The following is a 12,245-nucleotide window of genomic DNA, read 5'->3' as shown; positions in this document are numbered from 1 at the left end:
TTAATGACAAAAAAATACCAATTTTTCTTTATCTTCAAATTCTTCTTTATAATATTTGTTAATTAGTATCTATTATTATTATCATTATTATCGGTCTTATTGAAATTTATGATTATTATTGAACCTGACAATGATTTTTCTAGGTCATACTTTCAATATATAATGAGTAGATGAGTAGAAGTAATTAATTGTGTTCATCAACAAGTGTCACAATGAAGACCATCAAAATAAGTAAGTTATTAATTTATTTTTTGAAAAAGAAATTGATAATTAATTTAAATTTTTCTTTGCAGAAAATTTCAGCATGAAGCTGTGGGTGGTACTGAGTATCTTGGCGGTTGTTCATTCGGTAAGTTAATTCTACATTAAAAATACAAAAAAAAATGCTTCTAAAAATTTCCACTGATAATTTTTTTTAATTTTCACATGTGGAATTTTTAATTTAATTTTTTCATAATTTTATTGTTATAAAATTCTAAAAAAATTTCTAATAAGTGTCATTAAAAAAAAAGTATTTTTCTTCCTAGAATACAAAGTTAGAGCGAGTTATATTTACAGTAAAAATACGTATTCTTCCTGTAAGAAAACTTGTATAGTCTTGACAGAAATACCAACTTTAATACCCAAGATTACTCCATGCGCTTAATACCCCACCAAAAGTAATAGTCAAGCCATAATATTCTTCAATTTTACTTTCTGTTGGTAATTGTTATCTAAAAGAGCAGCTGTTTGTTTAAAAATTGTTAAACGTTAAACAAAATGTGTCTTTACACAGTTATCAAAATGTTCGTTAATATTTATAAATTACTATCCGGAATTATTTTAAGTTGATTGATAAAAAAATAAAATAGCGGGTGATTGTTCGAAGATATGTGTCACTTGTCAAGAGGTTAAGTTTGCTTTATTTTAAATTAGGTATTTTGGTGAGAGTAAAAGCAAGTTTTGCTAGAGAAGAAATAGGTAGAGAAGGGGGTCGATTGAACCACTCGACTTAAAAAATCGAAAAAATGCTCCAGCTCTTAGAATTAGATTCTATGTTAAACTCGGATATGATCAAAATTTGAAATCATTGCGATTAATAAAATTTGAAAAATTGAGATTTTCTTATTTTTAGGCATGTAAACTTTTTTTTCGGCTGGTGACAAATTGTTTAATGATATTTCAATTTTTGAATTAATTGATAAAGTTTGAATTGTAGTAGTTGTATATACTTATACTTTATAATCCTCAACTTTGTTTAAAGTGATATAATAGTTTATTTATTTATTATTTACTATTAATTGTTATAAAATTATATGGGGTCAATTGAACCAGCAGTCCGGGGACGATTGAACCATACGGAGAAGCATGGGACATGCGCTTGCATCTTGACTCTACGTGAAAAATACTGAGGAAAATAACCTAACAATTTGATGAACTAAATTTATAATGAAAATTATTTTTAAATTGATTTTTAATTTATTTAATATAATATCTGTGCATTAAAAATGTGCAATAGTAATATTAGCAAGTAACAATTAATATATTATTTATTAAAAGTTAGGGTTTGAGTTTTAAATATTATTGGTTGAATTGCCCCCGAGCGGGGGTCAATTGAACCAGTAGGCGCGTTTGGATATTAATAATTTTTAAAAATTCACATTGTTTATTGACTAATTTATTGATAATGATAGTAGACTTAACCATTCCAAAAAAAAAAAATTATCATTTAGTTTTAATTCGAATAAAAAATTGCTAAACTTTTTTTAGTTCAATTGACCCTCTCCTCTTCAGTTGACAATAATATTCAGTAAAGTTACATTATTTTTATATTAAATAATTAATGTACAAAATAAATTTTTAATAACTGTAAATACTTGAGTAATTCACGGAGAAAAAAAATTATTTTAGAAAAAATAAGCAATTTTTAAATAAAAAATAGATTAATTTTGTTTCGGGTTTGACGGAAAAATTTCTCGTGGTATTTTTCAGCTACTAATTAAATATCAATTTACAAACAATACATTTTATCGCTCAATCCTAAACTTTTTTTGGTTCAAATGACCCGCTCCTCCCCTGTGTACAAGAATACCACTTTGCGAATAAAATTAAGGAAGAAAAATACTTTCAGTTTCAAATATAATGATCTATATTATAACTAAAAATAATTACAGTACGATAACGATTGGGACGGAGCCGAAGGGCAATACGAAAGAGAAGTTTACGATGATGATATCCCAATCATTTTGACTTTACCAGAAATTGTACCTGTTCTCCAGGTAAAAGTTTTCTATAAAAACCACCACTTATACGTAACCCAGCGAGAAATGCCTCGAGAAAATCCAAGATTGGATCCAAGTGATGAAAAACCAGATTTGCAGATTGTAGTTCCTGACACTGAACCCGTTTTTTTGAATCCGTCGGATATAAATGACAAAGATATCTATATCCACCACAGCAAAGAACACATTTTCGTCTTCCAAGGCGAAGTTCCAAAAGTCCAACCAGAACCTCCGTTAATTTCCACAGCTGACGACTCTATCCTCTATTTAAACGCCATATCCTTCATCCCAGAAAAATTGATCAAGATTTACTACGACGGCGATAGATTGTTCGTTTCTCAGCGTGATGTTCCCGATAACAAGTACTTCAATGAAAAACCAACACGTTCCTTTTTGCAGTACATTGGATCCGATCGTGCGATTGTGTACCTTTATCCCACGAAGATCAATTGGGACCAAGATGTTGCTGTGCAACACAGTCCTCATTCAATTTCCGTTTTCCAAGGAAGAAAACCGCGTTCTTATCTTCGGGAAGATAACGCTGGAGAGACTAAATACTTGCCGGATTCTTTCCAAGATTACGACGCGACTTTTGATGGCGGAGAAGTTTACTCGATGTTCTCCGATGACTTCAATCCCAGAAAAACCGCACTGATATTCTTTGATAACGGAAAAATGCGGGTAACTCAAAAAGGAGCTCCAGAAGAAACAAATCCCGATTTGGCACCCAATCAGAACAATTTGCAAACAATGACCTCGGATGAAAACAAACTAGTGTTCCATCCTGCAAGATTCTCTCCAGAAAAGCAAATTAAGGTACAGCATTTAGGTAAAAGAATATTTGTATGGATCGGACGTTATCGAGCGCCGAGTTTTAATGTAAACAATCCTGAAATAATAGAAGTTATACGACCAAAAGTGGATCCTGATTATGATACTACTGTTGATTCTGGAGAAGTTTTCACGGTATATTCTGATGAGTTTAATTTGGATAAATCGGTGAGGATATTTGTTAAAAATGGTCAATTGAAAGTTACTCAAGTGAACACTCCAGAAGAAACGAATCCAACTTTGTTGCCGGGTGTTAAAAGTTTGCAAACGATAACTTCAGATGAGAATTCATTGCTGTTCTATCCAGCTAGATTTTCTCCGGATGTTAAGATAAGGATCCTCTATAAAAGCAATAAAATATTCTTCTGGACTGGAGGAAGTCAACCTCCGAGATTTAATACCAACAGACCGGAAATTATCGAAGTAATTGAACCAGAAACTGAAGATCTTGCACCGGAAGAAACACCTTTTGATACTTCTTTTGATTCCGGAGAAACTGTTGAGTTATTTCCTACCGAATTTGATTTGACTAAACTAGTATACATATTTTTCCAAGACGGCCAGTTGAAGGTCACTCAAATTGGTGCTCCAGAAGAACCTAGGAGGAATACAAGAAGCAAGTACAGGAATTTAAAGATAATATCCTCTGATGTTAATAAATTAATGCTGTACCCAGCTAGAATTCTGCAAGATCAGGAAATTAATCTTCGACATGAAAATGGCGAGATATTCCTTTGGCAAGGCTTTGATAAACTGCCAATTAGGAATGTTAACCGACCTGATATTGTTAAAGTTATTAAACCACCTCGTCCTGAAACTAAAGAGCTGGAAGCTCCGAAGGAACCGAAGGATTTATATGTTATAAGTGGAAAAACTCTGATTATTTCACCAGAAACGTTTAATGTCAACAAACTTATCTATGCGGTGTTCAAAAATAACAAATTACAAATAACACAAGATAATGCGCCAGAAGAATTAGATTTTATAGTTGAAGAAAACTTACCAATTGTTAAATCTGATACAGCGCCTTTGATGTTCCATCCAAATTTGCTTGATATTCACGCCAAAGTTTATATCCGGCATCAAAACTGTATGATTTATATTTGGCAAGGATCTGAAGATCTTCCGGTTGATATTTCTGATGTTGAATACGATGAGAAGCCAGTGAATGTTGTACCTAAAATCAAAGAAAATTTATCTGTAATTATTGCCAATAAGCCTATTAAAGAAGATATTAATGTAACTTTAATTAAAACTGAAGATAATTCACCTGCAATTATTGCCAAAAAACCTATTAAAGAAAGTATCAATTTAACCTTAACTAAAACTGAAGATAATTCATCTAAAATTATTGCAAAGCCTGTTGAAGGTATCAATTTAACTTCAATAGAAACTGAAGATAATTCTAGAATTTTGGACGTAGATTCAATTATAAAATATGTAAATTATAAATTTAATGAAAGTAATACATCTGAAACCAACAAAACAGTAAATTCATCAGATATTTTCATTACTAAAGTCGTTGAAATAAATTCTATAATGAATATATCTTTAGCACAATTTAATCCCAGAAAATTGGTATCAGTGTCGTTCAAAAATGACACTTGGATAATAAATCAACTCAATACTCCCAAAGAAACGTTGAATTCTTCAAAATCTACAAAATTACAAATCATCAAGCCTAGCACAGAAACAATCTTTCTTCACACAGCGTTTATAGATCCATCAGAAGTTCATCTTCGCTATGACAATGGTAAGATATATATTTGGCAAGGAGACAGCCAACCTTTGGTTAATATTGAGACTGATGTTGTTAGTGTACCTGAATTAGCAAAGCCTAAAACTGAACATAAGCCAGCTAAACCTGTAATTGTTAATATAACATATCCTTTTGTGCAAGATACGAGTGAATTCGAGCTTCCAAAAGCAGAAAATGTCTCTTTACATTTCAAGAAACCAAAAGTAACTTTCAACCAAACGATCCAAAGCGGTCGCACTTTGTCGTTGGCTTCAGGGGAATTTGATCCTCATAAATTGGTGATGGTTTCATATATAAACAATAGTTTGGAGGTAACGCAAGTAAGGTGTCCTAAAGAAACATGGGATGAACGAATTGAATACAAGAAAAGCTTACAAATCATTCGGTCGGATACTGATGTGATGTATTTACATGCAGGTCTTGCTAATTTAGAATCTAACATTAATTTCCGGCATGAAAACGGTAAAATTTACATTTGGCAAGGAGCAAAACCGGAAATCAATGAAGATTCTCCAATTTTGAATGTAATTGATCCAAATCCGAGAGAAAATAAGTCGGAAAATGATTTTGATGCTACCTATGAAAGCAGTTACACTGTTAAAGAGTTCTCCAAGAGATTTAACCTGGGAAAATTGTTGTCGGTAACTGTTGAGAATAACAAATTGCATTTGTCTCAAGTAAATATGCCGGAAGATTCGGTAAGTGCGACGGGGGAATACAAAAATTTGCAGGTTGTTAAATCAGAGTCAGTTAGGGTGTTGGTTCACTTAGCGAGGGTTAATCCAGATCTTTTGATTCATATCAGACATGAAAATGGAAGGATATATATTTGGCAAGGGTCAGATCAGATTCCGAAGGAAGATGTTGATATGCTGAGTGTTGTTGAAGTTATTGAACCCAGTGAAGATGATGATAGTGATGATGAGGATGAAGATGAAGAGACGGTAGTGCAAGATTTGAATCAATCAGTTTCTGATAAAATGACGTTGACTCTCTTTTCAAATATGTACAATCCGGATAAATTGGTCGTGGTGAAACATGCGAATCATCAGATTCATGTCAATCAAATAGATCGTGTTAAAGATGATGGAAATGAAAATCAAGGGTATGAAGACTTGCATTTGTCGATTCCTAACGAATCTAGCGCGACGTTTGATCCACGAAAAATTGATCCGAATAAAATGATTATTATTAATTATATTAAGAAAAAGACGCAAATAAATACTGCTTTTTATAAAGATTGAATAAAATGAAGAATATTAATTTTAATTGTACACTGAAAAAAAAATTAGTTTTAATCAAGAGAAAGATTCTTGAACCGAGAAAATAATTTTGAAGAAGTTCATTGCCTTTAATCAAGAAGATAAATTCTTTAATCAAGTGAGATTTACTTAAGCCAAGATAAATTTTTTAGTTTAACAATTTGTCTACTCAAATCAAGAAGATCAAGTTCTTCAAAATTATTTACTTGATTCAAGTTTATTTTTTTCTGTGTAATCAAAATTATAATAAATGACTTTTTTGTAATTTATGTTTGCCGTAATTGTTACCATTTCTTCAATTTTCCTTTCTGTAACATCCATTAACATTTTCCGTCCTGTCTTGGTTAATTTTTAATCGTGAAAATTGGGAAATTTTTATTTTAGAATTTTAAGGATTAGATTTATTCTTAATTGAAGTTGTGAAGAAATAAAATTATGCAAAATTTTAATATAGTCTAAATTCGGGGTATCAAAATTTGCATTTGTCGATACTTAACAAATCTAGCGCGACTTTTGATCCACGAAAAATTGATCCTAGTAAAATGATTATTATTAATTATATTAAGAAAAAGACGCAAATAAATACTGCTTGTTATAAAGATGGAATAAAATGAAGAATATTAATTTTGATTGTACACTGAAAAAAATTAGTTTTAATCAAGAGAAAGATTCTTGAACCGAGAAAATAATTTTGAAGAAGTTCATTGCCTTTAATCAACACGGAAAATTCTTTAATCAAGTGAGATTTACTTAAGCCAAGATAAATTTTTTAGTTTAACAATTTGTCTACTCAAATCAAGAAGATCAAGTTCTTCAAAATTATTTACTTGATTCAAGTTTATTTTTTTCTGTGTAATCAAAATTATAATAAATGACTTTTTTGTAATTTATGTTTGCCGTAATTGTTACCATTTCTTCAATTTTCCTTTCTGTAACATCCATTAACATTTTCCGTCCTGTCTTGGTTAATTTTTAATCGTGAAAATTGGGAAATTTTTATTTTAGAATTTTAAGGATTAGATTTATTCTTAATTGAAGTTGTGAAGAAATAAAATTATGCAAAATTTTAATATAGTCTAAATTCGGGGTATCAAAATTTGCATTTGTCGATACTTAACAAATCTAGCGCGACTTTTGATCCACGAAAAATTGATCCTAGTAAAATGATTATTATTAATTATATTAAGAAAAAACGCAAATAAATACTGCTTTTTATAAAGATTGAATAAAATGAAGAATATTAATTTTAATTGTACACTGAAAAAAAAATTAGTTTTAATCAAGAGAAAGATTCTTGAACCGAGAAAATAATTTTGAAGAAGTTCATTGCCTTTAATCAAGAAGATAAATTCTTTAATCAAGTGAGATTTACTTAAGCCAAGATAAATTTTTTAGTTTAACAATTTGTCTACTCAAATCAAGAAGATCAAGTTCTTCAAAATTATTTACTTGATTCAAGTTTATTTTTTTCTGTGTAATCAAAATTATAATAAATGACTTTTTTGTAATTTATGTTTGCCGTAATTGTTACCATTTCTTCAATTTTCCTTTCTGTAACATCCATTAACATTTTCCGTCCTGTCTTGGTTAATTTTTAATCGTGAAAATTGGGAAATTTTTATTTTAGAATTTTAAGGATTAGATTTATTCTTAATTGAAGTTGTGAAGAAATAAAATTATGCAAAATTTTAATATAGTCTAAATTCGGGGTATCAAAATTTGCATTTGTCGATACTTAACAAATCTAGCGCGACTTTTGATCCACGAAAAATTGATCCTAGTAAAATGATTATTATTAATTATATTAAGAAAAAAACGCACATAAATACTGCTTCAAATTAAGATTGAAAAAAAGAAGAAAATTTATTTGATTTGCAATAAAAATGATATTAAATAATTTTGTAATTTATGTCTGCAGTAATTGTTATCTTTTTTTTTTACTCTAACTTAATTGTTTCCTACACATTTAACTTGTTAACTTAACGTTATCAGAATTCTTATGAGTTTTTGAAGAAACAAAGCTTTGAAATATTATCAGTTAGATTATAATTTTTCATTATTAGTTAATTATAAATTAACGATCTAAAATTCCCACATCATCAAATTCAGGGTATGTTTTCGATAATTATTTGCCGTAGAATCATTACTGCCAGGTAATTTTCTAAAAAGATAAACTAAAGCAATATAGAAGCTTAAAAAATAATTTTATCAATAGCAATTAAGAACTAAGAGCACGAGGACTTAAAAAAAATTTTTATTTATTATGAGTAAATTTTTTCAATTAATTTTCAATTCCACGGCTAAAAATATTTTTTTTTTTTTAAAAAGTTCTAATAATACTTCTCTGTTATATTTCTTCAGCCAATTCTATTCCGGTAAGCCAATTCAATTAATTATAATTATTAAATACTAATTTATTGAATTTAGTTTGAGGACCGTCAGGAGATATACCGTAAACATGGCTGTGAAGGTAATTATCAATGATATTCTGACAATTGAGGAAGTATTTTAATGGAAATTTTCAATTTAAAATTGTAGAAGGAAAATGCGAAATTTTTGAAATAGAATCACTGAGTCGTCAAAAAAGATCAGTGGACTCACCAATATCTTTTTCATTGAAACGATATGGTTTCGATACAGTGCTAAACCTTCGTAAATCCGATGGGATTCTTGCTGGGAACAATACTCCAGTTTTCTTTGGTAAATTCATAGGATCTGAAATGCTTCTTGAAAAACAATTGGGAGTAAGTAAAAATTGTTATTTGATATTATAACTATAATTATAATTATTATAACTTTCTTGATTTAAATAAATTGTCTTGGATCAAGACACGTATTTCTTGAAGCAAGGGAATTAATTTTGTTGGAATAAGTGAAATTTCTTGTGTCAAGAAAATAATTAGGAAGAAAAATATTTTCTTGGTTCAAGTGAACCTTTCTTTCTGTGTAAATATTTATCTGCAGACTTTTTAGGTAACGTATCTGTTCTTATAATTAGATTAGCTTCCGTATCGAAACTCCTTAAAATTTCCTTTTGATGATGATAACGCATTCATTTTTTAAAATTTTTATTATTTTTCACTCGATATAATTTTTTAGATTATAAATTTCAACACACAACGACATAAGAACCCACAAAAGCAATTTTAAGGTTAGGCCTGAGTGCTTCGCCTCGGCCAACATTACATGTGATCTGAGACATTTCTTACTTTACTTCCCTAGGTGTGTAATATACTATTGTGCCACAAGGGACGAAAGTACTACATCCTGTCCCGCGTGTGTGATTGCCACCTGAGCCGAAGGCGAGGGTGGCAAACACGCGGGTGAGGATGTAGTACTTTCGTCCCGTGTCACACATACTATTTTTTCTCCTGCCAAGCCGAAAGTTCGCGAATCTTTTAATGCAATAGCATCGTAGGTAATCATGGAAGGGGTCCAGGGGCGAAGCCCCGGCGGGGGGTTGGGGGGGGGGGCGGAGCCCCCCCAGTCAAGAAAAAATACAATTTAAAATTATTATTTAAGTAAAGATATTAAAAAAAATAATTAGTGTTATGAAAATAACAAAATAATTTTTATTATAACTTTAAATAATCATTTTGATAAATATTAATAGTAATTATAAGCATTCATTTAATAATAATTATGGATAATCGCCCAGTGAACACATGACTTCAATATGACGTCATTTATAAGTCATAGGAATGTCACAATATTTTACGTAAATATGACTTAAAATTGACCTGTCTTGTGATCCAATTATGATGTAAAAATATATGATATATTTTTGACATCATACTGATGTAAGTTTATTACTTCTCTATGATGTAACGGAAATGACTTAGATATTCCGTACAACTGACATAATATATAAACTACAATATTACGTAATATTAATGCCATCATTGTATGTCATAACGACGTAAGTTTAACATCATGCGTTTACATCAGTGACAAGTCACGGCTGTACGTAATCTTGACGTAAGATTAATATCATGCGTTTACATCAGTGACAAGTCACGGTTGTACGTAATCTTGACGTAAGATTAATATCATGTGTTTACATCAGTGACAAGTCACGGTCTTACGTAATACCGATACCATCTGTGAGTCATTATTTAACATCAATAATTTGTCACAATTGTACATAATACTGACGTAATTTGAAAGTCATTTTCTAAATCAGTGACAAACGATTATTTTCCATAATATTGATAAAATTTGGGGAATGTATTTTTTTAATATTATCGATTGATCAAAATTTATCAAATATAAAACTTTTTTAACAAGATGTCTAATTTACAATTAATCGCTAAATATTAGTGAAAATTGGTTTAAAATTTAGTAAGAATCAGGAAGAGGTAAACAGCTGATTTAAGCTGGTACCTTGCAAATTTAAGTCCGCTCTTAATAACAAAAATTTATAATTTATAATATTAATGAATATATCTAACATATTAGCAAATAACATACAAAATATTTTTCATTTACGTTTTTAAGAAAAAAACATACAAATTAAATACATGTGGGATATAAACTTTTTGTATCTTTGCTTGTATGTTTCCATACACTGCAGAAAAAAAATCTTGACTCAAAGGTAAATTTCTTTGGACCAAGAATATATTAGAGATGACTAAAAATTTCGTGAATGAAGTCAAAATTTCTTGACACTAAAACACTTCTTGCTCCAATATAACTTCGGCCTCCGTCAAAATTTTCTTGGTGCAAGAAATACTTTTCGTTGCATATGTTTCTCACTTATATTTTTTCCATGAATTTAGGTACTTTTATCCATTGTAAAAATATTTTCGACTTCATTCAGTATAAATGATTTGGTGTGAAACTGATAACAAAATACCGAGTTCAATTTATGTGGCATGAACTTTTTAAACCGTCAAGCGAGTAAACATATAATTTCTTATGATTTCGCGTCAAGAAATTAAATGTCAGTCATTTAAATATTGCACTATTACTTGAAAAATAATTTTCTGACATTAGTGCTGCTACTTATAAAACATTGTATTTGAAATAATTCAAACAGTTCCATGATTGTTATTGACGAGACTAATAGTATTTTACACAGTAAAAATTTTGCGTCATTGCGTCAAAAACTTTAGTGTTAAAAATTTTTGTGTTAAATATTTAACTTTTTAAGTGTAAATTTAACATTTATTGTGTTAAATCAACATAAAAAATGTTAAATATTTAACATAAAAATTTTAACACAAAATTTTGACACAATGACGCAAAATTTTTACTGTGTACATCAAGTTTCATAATGTTGTTAGTATGTTAAATTAAAGAAATTCAAATTTCGAAAAAATTGAAATTAAAAGAAATATAGATTAAAAAAATGGTATACTTAAAAGAGTTGAAATTAAAAAAAATCTAAATTTTGTAAATTGAAATTTTGAAGAAGAAAAATCCAAATGAAAAATACTAAATTTTCGGAAAAATTAAATAAAAAATTCGAGTCTTGAGAAATCAATAAGTATTAAAAATATTCAAATGACACGGATACATCGTTTACTCTGAAAAAATTTCACTTTGTGAAAGTTCTCTGTGTCCGCTTTTAGACGAAAATTTTTGAAAGTGTAAGATTCAATCAATTCTTATGAAAATTTATAAATTGTCTATTAATTACCACAAGTTTCACTAGAGAGCCTTTTATAAGAGTTTTTACAAAGTTTTATAGAACTTTATAAAATTTCATGAGTTTAATGAAATTTTATGAAATTGTATAAATTATTAGACTTGAATTTTATACAATTCCAGCTCTTAAAATCCATTTAATCTCAGAAAAAATTATGAAATAAGCATTTTTCGTTATGTAAGGCTTATCACATAAGTTATTTACTTCGTGACATGAACCGTTACTTGGATAAGTGAGCAGCGTTCCAGACTCCGATACGTGAGGACCCAAGTTCGAGCCCAGCATATTTCAGGATTTTTCATCAAGTATCAACATATAACTAGTATTTCAAACTGTAATAAGTCCACAACACTATAATTAATTTCAAAATTGCCATCTTTTTATTTTTGAGAAATTTTTTTTTAAATATTTTTTCTGAGGTACAATTCTTACATCACTTACATCACTTTTACGTCATAATGACATCATTATCATGATATAGA

General features: G+C 29.4%; 1 protein-coding gene across 1 annotated transcript; it reads left to right on the top strand.

The window, feature by feature from the left end:
• The first annotated feature begins 113 nt into the window (after window positions 1-113).
• On the top strand, window positions 114-6,235 carry LOC123268216. Its single transcript, XM_044733141.1, has 3 exons — window positions 114-231; window positions 294-349; window positions 2,154-6,235. The coding sequence occupies exons 1-3, from the start codon at window positions 213-215 to the stop codon at window positions 6,093-6,095; spliced, it is 4,017 nt and encodes a 1,338-aa protein (XP_044589076.1). The 5' UTR covers window positions 114-212; the 3' UTR covers window positions 6,096-6,235.
• The last annotated feature ends 6,010 nt before the right edge of the window (window positions 6,236-12,245 follow it).

The sequence above is a fragment of the Cotesia glomerata genome, linkage group LG6 (genome assembly GCF_020080835.1).
Source record: "Cotesia glomerata isolate CgM1 linkage group LG6, MPM_Cglom_v2.3, whole genome shotgun sequence".
In the NCBI taxonomy this organism is placed as follows: Eukaryota; Metazoa; Arthropoda; class Insecta; order Hymenoptera; family Braconidae; genus Cotesia; species Cotesia glomerata.
The sequence above is the reverse complement of the archived record's forward strand: the minus strand, read 5'-3'. Positions and strand labels throughout refer to the sequence as shown.

What these genes read in the sequence shown, in the direction of transcription:
- LOC123268216 (XM_044733141.1), top strand. An exon ending in TCTTGGCGGTTGTTCATTCG is followed by an intron (nt 350 to 2,153) that starts GTAAGTTAATTC and finishes AAATAATTACAG; the next exon opens with TACGATAACGATTGGGACGG.